This window comes from Oncorhynchus masou, unplaced genomic scaffold (assembly GCF_036934945.1).
Source record: "Oncorhynchus masou masou isolate Uvic2021 unplaced genomic scaffold, UVic_Omas_1.1 unplaced_scaffold_714, whole genome shotgun sequence".
NCBI lineage: Eukaryota > Metazoa > Chordata > Actinopteri > Salmoniformes > Salmonidae > Oncorhynchus > Oncorhynchus masou.
Genome location: NW_027013609.1, coordinates 56,936 through 74,730, shown reverse-complemented (window position 1 = coordinate 74,730; position 17,795 = coordinate 56,936). Strand labels below are relative to the sequence as shown.

The following is a 17,795-nucleotide window of genomic DNA, read 5'->3' as shown; positions in this document are numbered from 1 at the left end:
CATGATCACTAGTACTGACATTTCAATATGGTAGCACCTCTGAATTATTCCTAAAAAAAAAAAAACATAAGTTCATTTTATTTCACATCCAGAAGGAATTTACTGAGTACAAATATGCAAATATAAATAAGTGATAAGAAAAAAACTTAATGGAGACAATAAGCCTTTTAAATACACAGAACACAACCTAAAAGGCACCCTATTCCCTATATCATGTATAACTTTTGACCATATCTCTTTATCTGACTTAAATAAATAAAGGTTAAATAAAATTAACAAAAAAAATGAATAAACTATACAGAATGTCTTTGTTCTGAAGTTCACCATCCCTTTTACAGAATATCTTTGTTTTGATTACCTGCTGAAGTAATCATCCTTTGTAGAATGTCTTTGGTTTGATCATGTTGAAGTTTAGCATCCTTTATAAAAATATCTTTGTTTTGATCATGTTGAAGTTGACCATCCTTAACATAATATCTTTGTTGTGATCCCCTGTTGCTGTTGACCATCCTTAAGATAATATCTTTGTTGTTATCCCCTGTTGCTGTTGACCATCCTTAAGATAATATCTTTGTTGTTATCACCTGTTGTGGTTGACCATCCTTGAGATAATATCTTTGTTGTTATCACCTGTTGTGGTTGACCATCCTTAACATAATATCTTTGTTGTGATCACCTGTTGTGGTTGACCATCCTTAACATAATATCTTTGTTGTGATCACCTGTTGTGGTTGACCATCCTTAACATAATATCTTTGTTGTGATCACCTGTTGTGGTTGACCATCCTTAACATAATATCTTTGTTGTGATCCCCTGTTGCTGTTGACCATCCTTAAGATAATATCTTTGTTGTTATCCCCTGTTGCTGTTGACCATCCTTAAGATAATATCTTTGTTGTTATCACCTGTTGTGGTTGACCATCCTTGAGATAATATCTTTGTTGTTATCACCTGTTGTGGTTGACCATCCTTAACATAATATCTTTGTTGTGATCACCTGTTGTGGTTGACCATCCTTAACATAATATCTTTGTTGTTATCACCTGTTGTGGTTGACCATCCTTGAGATAATATCTTTGTTGTTATCACCTGTTGTGGTTGACCATCCTTAACATAATATCTTTGTTGTGATCACCTGTTGTGGTTGACCATCCTTAAATGAATGTCAGGCTTCCAGGTTTTATCCATGGAATGGATGTGCTCCTTAGCCTTCAACCTCAGTGCTGCGATGCTGGAACCATGTGCCAGGTCCTTAGCAGAGGGCACTTATCATTGAAGCTGCAGGGGCACTGGTAGAGTGGCGGGGCCACAGACTGCATCCCCTGCAAGCCCTGTACCATCTCTTGGTGCACCATGCCATGTCCTGGGGGACTGTCGAGGAAGCTGTGGCTGTGGCTGTGAGAGTGGGAGTGGGAGTGGCTGGGGTAGGCAGGCTGAAAGTGAGGGCCCTGCCCTGGGCCTGCATATCCGGGGATAGTGTGCATTGGGTTGCCGCTGGACATGGGCGATGCCAGCCAGGGGTCCAGGGGTAATGGGTTGGACATGAGCCCCGCATTGGAGGGCATGGGCGACCGGTTGAAAGACAACATGGGGGAGTGGCGGAGCTTTGTTGAGTTGGAGTCCATCTTCTCCTGACGTCTCCACTTAGCCCGACGGTTCTGGAACCACACCTGGACACGGAAGAGAGGATACCATAGTATTAGTCTACAGTAGTCACTCAGCAGTGCACACTATATCGACGTAGTGCACACTACATCACAATAATGGTAGTCATAATAGTATTTGTAGATTTTGTTGTTGATGTTTTGCTTAATTTTTTTTTTTTTTTAAATGACCTGGACTAAATTATTCAGAATTCAAAATAATTTGGTTAGAGGCTGTGTAAGAGGCTGTGTAATTTGGTTAGAGGCTGTGTAATTCTGTGTAATTTGGTTAGAGGCTGTGTAATTTAGTTAGAGGCTGTGTAATTCTGTGTAATTTATTTAACCTGTGGTAAGCTACTGGTGCCTACAGGTTAAACATAGTAATTGAACCAGTTTTTAAAAAGAGAAAACATTTTGCTTCACTCCAGTTTAAAAAGTGCCAGTGTACCAATATATTTGAAGGCAACTGTATGAGAAAATGTATGAGAAGTCTCCTAAATAGTATCTCTCAAATTTCCCATCCCGTTCCAACATTTGAAAGAGGAGAACACTTGTCCAAAAATGTGTGCTGGTGGTGGTGATTACAGTAGTAGTGGTGGTAATGTTAATAGTAGTAGTGGTGGTGGTGGTAATAGTAGTGGTGGTGGTTTTGGTGGTAATAGATGTAGTAGTGGTAGTGGTTTTGGTGTTAATAGTAGTAGTGGTGGTGGTAATATTAGTAGTTGTGGTGGTGGTAATAGTGGTGGTGCTGGTGAGAGTAGTAGAAGTGGTAGTGGTGGTAATAGTAGTGGTGGTGGTGGTAATAGTAGTGGGGATGGTGGTAATAGTAGTAGTGGTAGTGGTGGTTGTGGTAATAGTAATGGTGGTGGTTTTGGTGGTAATAGATGTAGTAGTGGTAGTGGTTTTGGTGTTAATAGTAGTAGTGGTGGTGGTGGTAATATTAGTAGTTGTGGTGGTGGTAATAGTGGTGGTGGTGGTGAGAGTAGTAGAAGTGGTAGTGGTGGTAATAGTAGTGGTGGTGGTGGTAATAGTAGTAGTGGTAATAGTGGTAGTGGTGGTTGTGGTAATAGTAATGGTGGTGGTTTTGGTGGTAATAGATGAAGTAGTGGTAGTGGTTTTGGTGTTAATAATAGTAGTAGTGGTGGTGGTAATATTAGTAGTTGTGGTTGTTGTAATAGTAGTAGTGGTGGTGGTAATAGTAGTAGTGGTGGTGGTTGTGGTTGTGGTGGTAATAGATGTAGTAGTGGTGGTGGTAATAGTAGTGGTGGTGGTAATAGTAGTGGTGGTGGTGGTAATAGTAGTGGTGGTGGTGGTAATAGTAGTGGGGGTGGTGGTAATAGTGGTGGTGGTGGTAATATTAGTAGTAGTAGTGGTGGTGGTAATAGTAGTGGTGGTAATATTAGTAGTAGTAGTGGTGGTGGTAATAGTAGTGGTGGTAATATTATTATTAGTAGTGGTGGTGGTAATAGTAGTGGTGGTGGTAATAGTAGCGGTGGTGGTAATAGTAGCGGTGGTGGTAATAGTAGCGGTGGTAATGGTAATAGTAGTGGTGGTGGTAATAGTAGCGGTGGTGATAATAGTAGCGGTGGTGGTAATAGTAGCGGTGGTGGTAATAGTAGTGGTGGTGGTAATAGTAGTGGTGGTGGTAATAGTAGTGGTGGTAATGGTAATAGTAGCAGTGGTGGTAGTAGTAGTGGTGGTGGTGGTGGTAATAGTAGCAGTGGTGGTAGTAGTAGTGGTGGTGGTGGTGGTAATAGTAGTGGTGGTGGTAATAGTAGTGGTGGTAATGGTAATAGTAGCGGTGGTGGTAGTAGTAGTGGTAGTGGTGGTGGTAATAGTAGCGGTGGTGGTAGTAGTAGTGGTGGTGGTGGTAATAGTAGTGGTGGTGGTAATAGTGGTGGTAGTAGTAGTGGTAGTGGTAATAGTAGTGGTGGTGGTAATAGTAGTGGTGGTGGTAATAGTAGTGGTTGTGGTGGTGGTGGTAATAGTAGTAGTAGTGGTGGTAATAGTAGTGGTGGTGGTGGTGACAATCGTAGTGGTGGTAATAGTAGTAGTAGTGGTGTTGGTGGTGATAGTAATGGTGGTGGTGGTGGTGGTGAGAGTAGTAGTGCTGGTATTGGTGGGCGTTGTGATAATAGTTGTAGCAGCGGTGGTGGTAATAGTGGTGGTGGTATTAGTAGTAGTGGTGGTAATAGTAGTAGTGGTGGTGGTGGTTTTGGTGTTAATAGTAGTAGTGGTGGTGGTGGTTGTGGTGTTAATAGTAGTGGTGGTGGTGGTTTTGGTGTTAATAGTAGTCGTGCTGGTGGTTTTGGTGTTAATAGAAGTGGTGGTTGTGGTGGTAATATTAGTAGTAGTAGTGGTAATAGTAGTGGTGATTGTGGTAAAAGTAGTAATAGTAGTGGTGATGGTAATAGGAGTGGGGGTAGTAATAGTAATGGTGGTGGTGGTGGTGGTAATAGTAGTGGTGGTTTTGGTGTTAATAGTAGTGGTGGTTTTGGTGTTAATAGTAGTGGTGGTTGTGGTGGTAATATTAGTAGTAGTAGTGGTAATAGTAGTGGTGATCGTGGTAAAAGTAGTAATAGTGGTAATAGTAGTGGTGATGGTAATAGGAGTGGGGGTGGTAATAGTAATGGTGGTGGTGGTGGTGGTAATAGTAGTGGTGGTTTTGGTGTTAATAGTAGTAGTGGTGGTGGTGGTTTTGGTGTTAATAGTAGTAGTGGTGGTGGTGGTTTTGGTGTTAATAGTAGTAGTGGTGGTGGTGGTTTTGGTGTTAATAGTGGTGGTGGTGGTTGTTTTGGTGTTAATAGTGGTGGTGGTGGTTGTTTTGGTGTTAATAGTGGTGGTGGTGGTTTTGGTGTTAGTGGTTTTGGTGTTAGTAGTGGTGGTGGTGGTGGTGGTGGTTTTGGTGTTAATGGTGGTGGTTTTGGTGTTAATAGTGGTGGTTTTGGTGTTAATAGTAGTAGTGGTGGTGGTGGTTTTGATGTTAATAGTAGTAGTGGTGGTGGTGGTTTTGATGTTAATAATAGTAGTGGTGGTGGTGGTTTTGGAGTTAATAGTAGTAGTGGTGGTGGTTTTGGAGTTAATAGTAGTAGTGGTGGTGGTGGTTTTGGTTTTAATAGTAGTGGTGGTGGTGGTTTTGATGTTAATAGTAGTAGTGGTGGTGGTTTTGGTGTTAATAGTAGTAGTGGTGGTGGTGGTTGTGGTGGTAATATTAGTAGTAGTAGTGGTTGTAATAGTAGTGGTGATGGTGGTGGTAATAGTGGTGGTGGTGGTGGTAATAGTAGTGGTAGTAGTGGTGGTAATAGTACTGGTGGTGGTAATAGTAGTAGTGGTGTTAATAGTAGTAGTGGTGGTGGTGGTTGTGGTGGTAATATTAATAGTAGTGGTGGTGGTTATAGTAATGGTGGTGGTGGTGGTGGTAATAGTAGTGGTGGTAGTAGTAGTGGTGGTGGTGGTTATAGTAATGGTGGTGGTGGTAATAGTAGTAGTAGTGGTGGTGGTGGTAATAGTAGTGGTGGTGGTGGTAATAGTAGTGGTGGTGGGGGTGGTGACAATAGTAGTGGTGGTAATAGTAATAGTAGCAGTGTTGGTAGTGACAATAGTAGTAGTAGTGGTGGTGGTGGTGGTGGTGGTAATAGTAGTAGTGGTGATGGTGGTAATAGTAGTAGTAGTAGTGGTGGTAATAGTATTAGTAGTCATGGTACTGGTGGTGGTAATAGTAGTGGGGGTGGTGGTAATAGTAGTGGTGGTAATAGTGGTGGTGGTAATAGTGGTGGTGGTAATAGTAGTGGTGTTAATAGTAGTAGTATGGTATTATTAGTGTATAGTAGTAGTATTAGACAGGTGAAGACTATACAGTATTATTAGTGTATAGTAGTAGTATTAGATATGTAGAGACTATACAGTATTATTAGTGTATAGTAGTAGTCGTATTAGATAGGTGGAGACTATGCAGTATTAATTGTGTATAGTAGTAGTATTAGATAGGTAGAGACTATACAGGATTATTAGTGTATAGTAGTAGTAGTATTAGATAGGTAGAGACTATACAGTATTATTAGTGTATAGTAGTAGTATTAGATAGGTAGAGACTATACAGGATTATTAGTGTATAGTAGTAGTAGTATTAGATAGGTAGAGACTATACAGTATTATTAGTGTATAGTTGTAGTATTAGATAGGTAGAGACTATACAGTATTAATTGTGTATAGTAGTAGTAGTATTAGATAGGTAGAGACTATACAGTATTATTAGTGTATAGTAGTATTAGATAGGTAGAAACTATACAGTATTATTAGTGTATAGTAGTAGTAGTATTAGATAGGTAGAGACTATACAGTATTAATAGTGTATAGTAGTAGTAGTATTAGATAGGTAGAGACTATACAGTATTAATAGTGTATAGTAGTAGTAGTATTAGATAGGTAGAGACTATACAGTATTATTAGTGTATAGCAGTATTAGATAGGTAGAGACTATACAGTATTATTAGTGTATAGTAGTAGTAGTATTAGATAGGTAGAGACTATACAGTATTAATAGTGTATAGTAGTAGTAGTATTAGATAGGTAGAGACTATACAGTATTATTAGTGTATAGTTGTAGTATTAGATAGGTAGAGACTATACAGTATTATTAGTGTATAGTAGTAGTATTAGATAGGTAGAGACTACAGTATTATTAGTGTATAGTAGTAGTAGTATTAGATAGGTAGAGACTATACAGTATTAATAGTGTATAGTAGTAGTAGTATTAGATAGGTAGAGACTATACAGTATTAATTGTGTATAGTAGTAGTAGTATTAGATAGGTAGAGAATATACAGTATTATTAGTGTATAGCAGTATTAGATAGGTAGAGACTATACAGTATTATTAGTGTATAGTAGTAGTAGTATTAGATAGGTAGAGACTATACAGTATTAATAGTGTATAGTAGTAGTAGTATTAGATAGGTAGAGACTATACAGTATTATTAGTGTATAGTTGTAGTATTAGATAGGTAGAGACTATACAGTATTATTAGTGTATAGTAGTAGTATTAGATAGGTAGAGACTACAGTATTATTAGTGTATAGTAGTAGTAGTATTAGATAGGTAGAGACTATACAGTATTAATAGTGTATAGTAGTAGTAGTATTAGATAGGTAGAGACTATACAGTATTAATTGTGTATAGTAGTAGTAGTATTAGATAGGTAGAGAATATACAGTATTATTAGTGTATAGTAGTATTAGATAGGTAGAGACTATACAGTATTATTAGTGTATAGTAGTAGTAGTATTAGATAGGTAGAGACTATACAGTATTAATAGTGTATAGTAGTAGTAGTATTAGATAGGTAGAGACTATACAGTATTAATAGTGTATAGTAGTAGTAGTATTAGATAGGTGGAGACTATGCAGTATTAATAGTGTATAGTAGTAGTATTAGATAGGTAGAGACTATACAGTATTATTAGTGTATAGTAGTATTAGATAGGTAGAGACTATACAGTATTATTAGTGTATAGTAGTAGTAGTATTAGATAGGTAGAGACTATACAGTATTAATAGTGTATAGTAGTAGTAGTATTAGATAGGTAGAGACTATACAGTATTAATAGTGTATAGTAGTAGTAGTATTAGATAGGTAGAGACTATACAGTATTATTAGTGTATAGTAGTATTAGATAGGTGGAGACTATAGAGTATTAATAGTGTATAGTAGTAGTAGTATTAGATAGGTGGAGACTAGAGTATTAATATTGTATAGTAGTAGTAGATAGGTAGAGACGATACAGTATTAATAGTGTATAGTAGTAGTAGTAGTAGTATTAGATAGGTAGAGACTACAGTATTAATAGTGTATAGTAGTATTAGTAGTAGATAGGTAGAGACGATACAGTATTAATAGTGTATAGTAGTAGTAGTAGTATTAGATAGGTAGAGACTACAGTATTAATAGTGTATAGTAGTAGTAGTAGTAGATAGGTAGAGACTATACAGTATTAATAGTGTATAGTAGTAGTAGTATTAGATAGGTAGAGACTATACAGTATTAATTGTGTATAGTAGTAGTAGTATTAGATAGGTAGAGACTATACAGTATTATTAGTGTATAGTAGTAGCAGTATTAGATAGGTAGAGACTATACAGTATTAATAGTGTATAGTAGTATTAGATAGGTAGAGACTATACAGTATTAATAGTGTATAGTAGTAGTATTAGATACGTAGAGACGATACAGTATTAATAGTGTATAGTAGTAGTAGTATTAGATAGGTAGAGACTATACAGTATTAATAGTGTGTAGTAGTAGTATTAGATAGTTAGACTATACAGTATTATTAGTGTATAGTAGTAGTAGTATTAGATAGGTAGAGACTATACAGTATTATTAGTGTGTAGTAGTAGTATTAGATAGTTAGACTATACAGTATTATTCAGTGTATAGTAGTAGTAGTATTAGATAGGTAGAGACTATACAGTATTATTGTGTATAGTAGTAGTATTAGATAGGTAGAGACTATACAGTATTAATAGTGTATAGTAGTAGTATTATTAGATAGGTAGAGACTATACAGTATTATTAGTGTATAGTAGTAGTAGTATTAGATAGGTGGAGACTATACAGTATTAATAGTGTATAGTAGTATTAGATAGGTAGAGACCATACAGTATTAATAGTGTATAGTAGTATTAGATAGGTGGAGACTATACAGTATTAATAGTTTATAGTAGTGGTATTAGATAGGTAGAGACTATACAGTATTAATAGTGTATAGTAGTAGTAGTATTAGATAGGTAGAGACTATACAGTATTAATAGTGTATAGTAGTAGTATTAGATAGGTAGTGACTATACAGTATTAATAGTGTATAGTAGTAGTATTAGATAGGTAGAGACTATACAGTATTAATAGTGTATAGTAGTAGTAGTATTAGATAGGTAGAGACTATACAGTATTAATAGTGTATAGTAGTAGTAGTAGTATTAGATAGGTAGAGACTATACAGTATTATTAGTGTATAGTAGTAGTAGTATTAGATAGGTAGAGACTATATAGTATTAATAGTGTATAGTAGGAGTAGTATTAGATAGGTAGAGACTATACAGTATTAATAGTGTATAGTAGTAGTAGTATTAGATAGGTAGAGACTATACAGTATTATTAGTGTATAGTAGTAGTAGTATTAGATAGGTGGAGACTATACAGTATTATTAGTGTATAGTAGTAGTAGTAGTAGATAGGTAGAGACTATACAGTATTAATAGTGTATAGTAGTAGTATTAGATAGGTAGAGACTATACAGTATTAATAGTGTATAGTAGTAGTAGTATTAGATAGGTAGAGACTATACAGTATTAATAGTGTATAGTAGTAGTAGTAGTATTAGATAGGTAGAGACTATACAGTATTATTAGTGTATAGTAGTAGTATTATTAGATAGGTAGAGACTATACAGTATTAATAGTGTATAGTAGTATTAGATAGGTAGAGACTATACAGTATTAATAGTGTATAGTAGTAGTAGTATTAGATAGGTAGAGACTATACAGTATTAATAGTGTATAGTAGTAGTAGTAGATAGGTAGAGACTATACAGTATTATTAGTGTATAGTAGTATTAGATAGGTAGAGACTATACAGTATTAATAGTGTATAGTAGTAGTAGTATTAGATAGGTGGAGACTATGCAGTATTAATAGTGTATAGTAGTAGTATTAGATAGGTAGAGACTATACAGTATTATTAGTGTATAGTAGTATTAGATAGGTAGAGACTATACAGTATTATTAGTGTATAGTAGTAGTAGTATTAGATAGGTAGAGACTATACAGTATTAATAGTGTATAGTAGTAGTAGTATTAGATAGGTAGAGACTATACAGTATTAATAGTGTATAGTAGTAGTAGTATTAGATAGGTAGAGACTATACAGTATTATTAGTGTATAGTAGTATTAGATAGGTGGAGACTATAGAGTATTAATAGTGTATAGTAGTAGTAGTATTAGATAGGTGGAGACTAGAGTATTAATATTGTATAGTAGTAGTAGATAGGTAGAGACGATACAGTATTAATAGTGTATAGTAGTAGTAGTAGTAGTATTAGATAGGTAGAGACTACAGTATTAATAGTGTATAGTAGTATTAGTAGTAGATAGGTAGAGACGATACAGTATTAATAGTGTATAGTAGTAGTAGTAGTATTAGATAGGTAGAGACTACAGTATTAATAGTGTATAGTAGTAGTAGTAGTAGATAGGTAGAGACTATACAGTATTAATAGTGTATAGTAGTAGTAGTATTAGATAGGTAGAGACTATACAGTATTAATTGTGTATAGTAGTAGTAGTATTAGATAGGTAGAGACTATACAGTATTATTAGTGTATAGTAGTAGCAGTATTAGATAGGTAGAGACTATACAGTATTAATAGTGTATAGTAGTATTAGATAGGTAGAGACTATACAGTATTAATAGTGTATAGTAGTAGTATTAGATACGTAGAGACGATACAGTATTAATAGTGTATAGTAGTAGTAGTATTAGATAGGTAGAGACTATACAGTATTAATAGTGTGTAGTAGTAGTATTAGATAGTTAGACTATACAGTATTATTAGTGTATAGTAGTAGTAGTATTAGATAGGTAGAGACTATACAGTATTATTAGTGTGTAGTAGTAGTATTAGATAGTTAGACTATACAGTATTATTCAGTGTATAGTAGTAGTAGTATTAGATAGGTAGAGACTATACAGTATTATTGTGTATAGTAGTAGTATTAGATAGGTAGAGACTATACAGTATTAATAGTGTATAGTAGTAGTATTATTAGATAGGTAGAGACTATACAGTATTATTAGTGTATAGTAGTAGTAGTATTAGATAGGTGGAGACTATACAGTATTAATAGTGTATAGTAGTATTAGATAGGTAGAGACCATACAGTATTAATAGTGTATAGTAGTATTAGATAGGTGGAGACTATACAGTATTAATAGTTTATAGTAGTGGTATTAGATAGGTAGAGACTATACAGTATTAATAGTGTATAGTAGTAGTAGTATTAGATAGGTAGAGACTATACAGTATTAATAGTGTATAGTAGTAGTATTAGATAGGTAGTGACTATACAGTATTAATAGTGTATAGTAGTAGTATTAGATAGGTAGAGACTATACAGTATTAATAGTGTATAGTAGTAGTAGTATTAGATAGGTAGAGACTATACAGTATTAATAGTGTATAGTAGTAGTAGTAGTATTAGATAGGTAGAGACTATACAGTATTATTAGTGTATAGTAGTAGTAGTATTAGATAGGTAGAGACTATACAGTATTAATAGTGTATAGTAGGAGTAGTATTAGATAGGTAGAGACTATACAGTATTAATAGTGTATAGTAGTAGTAGTATTAGATAGGTAGAGACTATACAGTATTATTAGTGTATAGTAGTAGTAGTATTAGATAGGTGGAGACTATACAGTATTATTAGTGTATAGTAGTAGTAGTAGTAGATAGGTAGAGACTATACAGTATTAATAGTGTATAGTAGTAGTATTAGATAGGTAGAGACTATACAGTATTAATAGTGTATAGTAGTAGTAGTATTAGATAGGTAGAGACTATACAGTATTAATAGTGTATAGTAGTAGTAGTAGTATTAGATAGGTAGAGACTATACAGTATTATTAGTGTATAGTAGTAGTATTATTAGATAGGTAGAGACTATACAGTATTAATAGTGTATAGTAGTATTAGATAGGTAGAGACTATACAGTATTAATAGTGTATAGTAGTAGTAGTATTAGATAGGTAGAGACTATACAGTATTAATAGTGTATAGTAGTAGTAGTAGATAGGTAGAGACTATACAGTATTATTAGTGTATAGTAGTATTAGATAGGTAGAGACTATACAGTATTAATAGTGTATAGTAGTAGTAGTATTAGATAGGTAGAGACTATACAGTATTAATACTGTATAGTAGTAGTATTATTAGATAGGTAGAGACTATACAGTATTAATAGTGTATAGTAGTAGTATTATTAGATAGGTAGAGACTATACAGTATTAATAGTGTATAGTAGTAGTATTATTAGATAGGTAGAGACTATACAGTATTAATAGTGTATAGTAGTAGTATTAGATAGGTAGAGACTATACAGTATTAATAGTGTATAATAGTAGTAGTATTAGATAGGTAGAGACTATACAGTATTAATAGTGTATAATAGTAGTAGTATTAGATAGGTAGAGACTATACAGTATTAATAGTGTATAGTATTATTAGATAGGTGGAGGTTACATACCTGGACACGGACCTCAAGGAGGTTGACCTTCATGGCCAGGAGCTCCCGGCTGTAGACGTCGGGGTAGTGGGACTTCTCGAAGGCCTTCTCCAACTCATGGAGCTGGAAGGTGGTGAATGTGGTGCGGTTACGCCGGTGCTTCTTCTTAGGGCGCTCCTCCTTTGGAGGCTCGGGGGACTTCTCCCCGCTGCCCAGCCCCTTCTGGAGATCTCCCAGGTCCCCGGCACACTCGTCCCTGGAGAAAAGGCCCGACTCTGAAGAGGAGACAGTCGAACAGGAGAGACGTGTGTGTTGAGGTATCTGTCTTCTTGCGCTCGGTTCCTTCGGCAGTGCCAGCTCTACTTACCAGAAGGCGACCTAATATGCAGCTCTCTCTACGGGTGATCTCATAGTCCCATGGGGACAGATGCCACCTGTTGAACCTGAGTGTCCTCATGTGGGAATAGATAGCTCTAATCTACACCAAGACTGTCCTCTGCTCCGCCCCAGACCAGATCATCTTTTCTAAGGAAACAGGGTGAGGTTGAAGCCCCACTACACATGGCTGATGGATGGTATATCTAATCTGACCTTGTTAATGTATTAATCCAAATCAATTGAGACTCAAGATTATCATCAGATCGTTGACTTGGTAACAAACACGTGAGGCAGGAAAAGTGGTCTCCTTAAGTCACTATGCTGTAATGTTACAGTAATAGAAGGATATAATGTTATGTTCTAATAAACAAAATACTTGGTACACCAGTCCCTTATTCATGCCAGCCAGGCCTACTTAGTCAGTCAGTCGATATCCAACCTGCTATTTCTTATCCAAGCCTGGTCCTAGATCTGGTTGTGTAAAGGTGGAAACGTTAAGTTTAACATTGTAGCTATACTGTAGTGATAAACTGTAGTCTCTGAATCTTGAGAAAATTACAATCCAAGCACAGTGTGCTTTCAACTGTCCCTGCCTTTCCTCCTGGATGAGGTTAGCGCTGTATGCTTTCAACTATCTCTGCCTTTCCTCCTGGATGAGGTTAGCACTGTATGCTTTCAACTATCTCTGCCTTTCCTCCTGGATGAGGTTAGCACTGTATGCTTTCAAATATCTCTGCCTTTCCTCCTGGATGAGGTTAGAACTGTCTCTGCCTTTCCTCCTGGATGAGGTTAGAACTGTCTCTGCCTTTCCTCCTGGATGAGGTTAGCACTGTATGCTTTCAACTGTCTCTGCCTTTCCTCCTGGATGAGGTTAGCGCTGTATGCTTTCAACTGTCCCTGCCTTTCCTCCTGGATGAGGTTAGCGCTGTATGCTTTCAATTGTCCCTGCCTTTCCTCCTGGATGAGGTTAGCCCTGTATGCTTTCAACTATCCCTGCCTTTCCTCCTGGATGAGGTTAGCGCTGTATGCTTTCAACTGTCCCTGCCTTTCCTCCTGGATGAGGTTAGCACTGTATGCTTTCAACTATCTCTGCCTTTCCTCCTGGATGAGGTTAGCACTGTATGCTTTCAACTATCTCTGCCTTTCCTCCTGGATGAGGTTAGCACTGTATGATTTCAACTATACCTGCCTCTCCTCCTGGATGAGGTTAGCACTGTATGCTTTCAACTGTCCCTGCCTTTCCTCCTGGATGAGGTTAGCGCTGTATGCTTTCAACTATCTCTGCCTTTCCTCCTGGATGAGGTTAGCACTGTATGCTTTCAACTATCTCTGCCTTTCCTCCTGGATGAGGTTAGCACTGTATGCTTTCAACTATCTCTGCCTTTCCTCCTGGATGAGGTTAGCACTGTATGATTTCAACTATACCTGCCTCTCCTCCTGGATGAGGTTAGCGCTGTATGCTTTCAACTGTCTCTGCCTTTCCTCCTGGATGAGGTTAGCCCTGTATGCTTTCAACTGTCTCTGCCTTTCCTCCTGGATGAGGTTAGCGCTGTATGCTTTCAACTGTCTCTGCCTTTCCTCCTGGATGAGGTTAGAACTGTCTCTGCCTTTCCTCCTGGATGAGGTTAGCACTGTATGATTTCAACTGTCCCTGCCTTTCCTCCTGGATGAGGTTAGCACTGTATGCTTTCAACTGTCCCTGCCTTTCCTCCTGGATGAGGTTAGCACTGTATGCTTTCAACTGTCCCTGCCTTTCCTCCTGGATGAGGTTAGCCCTGTATGCTTTCAACTGTCTCTGCCTTTCCTCCTGGATGAGGTTAGCACTGTATGCTTTCAACTATCCCTGCCTTTCCTCCTGGATGAGGTTAGCGCTGTATGCTTTCAACTGTCCCTGCCTTTCCTCCTGGATGAGGTTAGCACTGTATGCTTTCAACTATCTCTGCCTTTCCTCCTGGATGAGGTTAGCACTGTATGCTTTCAACTATCTCTGCCTTTCCTCCTGGATGAGGTTAGCACTGTATGATTTCAACTATACCTGCCTCTCCTCCTGGATGAGGTTAGCACTGTATGCTTTCAACTGTCCCTGCCTTTCCTCCTGGATGAGGTTAGCGCTGTATGCTTTCAACTATCTCTGCCTTTCCTCCTGGATGAGGTTAGCACTGTATGCTTTCAACTATCTCTGCCTTTCCTCCTGGATGAGGTTAGCACTGTATGCTTTCAACTGTCCCTGCCTTTCCTCCTGGATGAGGTTAGCACTGTATGCTTTCAACTATCTCTGCCTTTCCTCCTGGATGAGGTTAGCACTGTATGCTTTCAACTATCTCTGCCTTTCCTCCTGGATGAGGTTAGCACTGTATGATTTCAACTATACCTGCCTCTCCTCCTGGATGAGGTTAGCACTGTATGCTTTCAACTGTCCCTGCCTTTCCTCCTGGATGAGGTTAGCGCTGTATGCTTTCAACTATCTCTGCCTTTCCTCCTGGATGAGGTTAGCACTGTATGCTTTCAACTATCTCTGCCTTTCCTCCTGGATGAGGTTAGCACTGTATGCTTTCAACTATCTCTGCCTTTCCTCCTGGATGAGGTTAGCACTGTATGATTTCAACTATACCTGCCTCTCCTCCTGGATGAGGTTAGCACTGTATGCTTTCAACTGTCCCTGCCTTTCCTCCTGGATGAGGTTAGCCCTGTATGCTTTCAACTGTCCCTGCCTTTCCTCCTGGATGAGGTTAGCACTGTATGCTTTCAACTATCTCTGCCTTTCCTCCTGGATGAGGTTAGCGCTGTATGCTTTCAACTGTCTCTGCCTTTCCTCCTGGATGAGGTTAGCCCTGTATGCTTTCAACTGTCTCTGCCTTTCCTCCTGGATGAGGTTAGAACTGTCTCTGCCTTTCCTCCTGGATGAGGTTAGCACTGTATGATTTCAACTGTCCCTGCCTTTCCTCCTGGATGAGGTTAGCACTGTATGCTTTCAACTGTCCCTGCCTTTCCTCCTGGATGAGGTTAGCACTGTATGCTTTCAACTGTCCCTGCCTTTCCTCCTGGATGAGGTTAGCCCTGTATGCTTTCAACTGTCTCTGCCTTTCCTCCTGGATGAGGTTAGCACTGTATGCTTTCAACTGTCCCTGCCTTTCCTCCTGGATGAGGTTAGCCCTGTATGCTTTCAACTGTCTCTGCCTTTCCTCCTGGATGAGGTTAGCACTGTATGATTTCAACTGTCCCTGCCTTTCCTCCTGGATGAGGTTAGCACTGTATGCTTTCAACTGTCCCTGCCTTTCCTCCTGGATGAGGTTAGCCCTGTATGCTTTCAACTGTCTCTGCCTTTCCTCCTGGATGAGGTTAGCACTGTATGCTTTCAACTGTCTCTGCCTTTCCTCCTGGATGAGGTTAGCGCTGTATGCTTTCAACTGTCTCTGCCTTTCCTCCTGGATGAGGTTAGAACTGTCTCTGCCTTTCCTCCTGGATGAGGTAATCTAAGTAAACATTGTGACTCATTTTACTGAGGAGAAGTGAAAGTCTTGGATATAAGTCTTATATGAACTGCTATTTCACTGATATTGTTGCTGTATATGTTATAGATGTTTATGAGCAGTTATTAGTGCCAATGTTGTCCATTATAATGCATTATGCATATCTCATAAGAGGGTATTCATAGGAAGTGTTACTTTTATTTATTTTATTTGACCTTTATTTAACTAGGCAAGTCAGTTATAATTAAGAACAAATTCTTATTTACAATGACGGCCTAGGAACAGTGGGTTAACTGCCTTGTTCGGGGGCAGAACGACAGATTTTTAACCTTGTCAACTCAGGGATTCGATCTAGTAACCTTTCGTTTACTGGCCCAACTCTCTAACCACTAGGCTACCTGCTGGTTACTGGCCCAACGCTCTAACCACTAGGCTACCTGCTGGTTACTGGCCCAACGCTCTAACCACTAGGCTACCTGCTGGTTACTGGCCCAACTCTCTAACCACTAGGCTACCTGCTGGTTACTGGCCCAACTCTCTAACCACTAGGCTACCTGCTGGTTACTGGCCCAATGCTCTAACCACTAGGCTACCTGCTGGTTACTGGCCCAACTCTCTAACCACTAGGCTACCTGCTGGTTACTGGCCCAATGCTCTAACCACTAGACTACCTGCTGGTTACTGGCCCAACGCTCTAACCACTAGGCTACCTGCTGGTTACTGGCCCAACTCTCTAACCACTAGGCTACCTGCTGGTTACTGGCCCAACGCTCTAACCACTAGGCTACCTGCTGGTTACTGGCCCAACGCTCTAACCACTAGGCTACCTGTTGGTTACTGGCCCAACTCTCTAACCACTAGGCTACCTGCTGGTTACTGGCCCAACTCTCTAACCACTAGGCTACCTGCTGGTTACTGGCCCAACGCTCTAACCACTAGGCTACCTGCTGGTTACTGGCCCAACGCTCTAACCACTAGGCTACCTGTTGGTTACTGGCCCAACTCTCTAACCACTAGGCTACCTGCCACACTTTACCTTGTCTTCATGTAATAAACAACATCACCTGGTCAATCAATGAATGAGCCTATAAATCAATAACAACCAAGGTACTGACCGTGAAAGGCAGAGTGGTGGGTGCTGTCCTCCAGGCTGGCCAGGTATCTGTAGGGGTCTGACTGGCCCTGCTTCCCCTGGTGGTTCTCCAGGCCCTCAGTGTCCACCTCATGGATCCGTTCGGACCCTACGGGAGTGAGCAGGATGTACTGGTCCTTATTGAAGCCCAGGATCAGGTCAGCGCTGCGGAGCCGGCCTCCTCCGCTTGACCCTCCTCCCGTCACCATGTCATTGTCTGGTGGCAGGCAGCCATCGTTCATCATTCCCAAGGTATCCATTGACAAATATGTCCAAGAAAAGCAGTATGTTGTCAAAGAGCACTTTGATGGGGGATGCAGATCTGTCTGTCCTTGGACTTCCTGTCAGACTGTAAAACAGGGGTAGTTAGACACGTTGATCTCATGAACACAGGGTTTTGCAGAACGGGTCTGTTGTGAAAGTGCACATGTGCCACTTGCATATGCCTCTTGTTAATGTTGTGTCGTAGCCCTTTCCTGCAGTTGAATGACCAGAAATGCCCTCTAGTGGCCTCAAGGGTGGAATGTTATTCATATTTTTCATAATTAGTCAACATATATTTGTTTTGCGCACCAAAAATCCAGTGTTTTTATGTCAAACGGTTTTGTTATATGTCAGTCTGCTGTGATGTATATTAAATGTAATATTGGGATGCAAACTCAACATGGAATACATTTCAACTCTCTATATGACATGGTGCAGGTGTCTTCCTTTTTTTAAACCCATAACCATGTGTGTGAGGTTTTATACTTTTGTTTCAAAGTATATTTGTTTAACACGACCAAGAATCACTGTGTGACACTGATTTAGCCCACTGCAGTAAAAGGTTATGCAATGACTTATTGGTTTTAATGCATATTACTACGGTAACAATCATATTGGTTTTAATGC

General features: G+C 38.7%; 1 protein-coding gene across 1 annotated transcript; it reads right to left on the bottom strand.

Annotated features, from left to right (window-relative positions):
* Positions 1-1,218: 1,218 nt before the first annotated feature.
* On the bottom strand, positions 1,219-17,164 carry LOC135537161 (retinal homeobox protein Rx1-like). Its single transcript, XM_064963371.1, has 3 exons — positions 16,888-17,164; positions 11,946-12,199; positions 1,219-1,671 (listed from the first exon to the last, which is right to left on the bottom strand). Exons 1-3 carry the CDS (start codon positions 17,162-17,164, stop codon positions 1,219-1,221), a joined length of 984 nt encoding a protein of 327 aa, XP_064819443.1.
* Positions 17,165-17,795: the final 631 nt, after the last annotated feature.

Coding starts and splice junctions, on each gene's coding strand:
- LOC135537161 (XM_064963371.1), bottom strand. CDS start 17,164: ATGGATACCTTGGGAATGATGAACGATGGCTGCCTGCCACCAGACAAT. Junction 12,200..16,887: donor CCACCACTCTGCCTTTCACG/GTCAGTACCTTG, acceptor TCTCCTCTTCAG/AGTCGGGCCTTTTCTCCAGG. Junction 1,672..11,945: donor TCCTTGAGGTCCGTGTCCAG/GTATGTAACCTC, acceptor TTCCGTGTCCAG/GTGTGGTTCCAGAACCGTCG.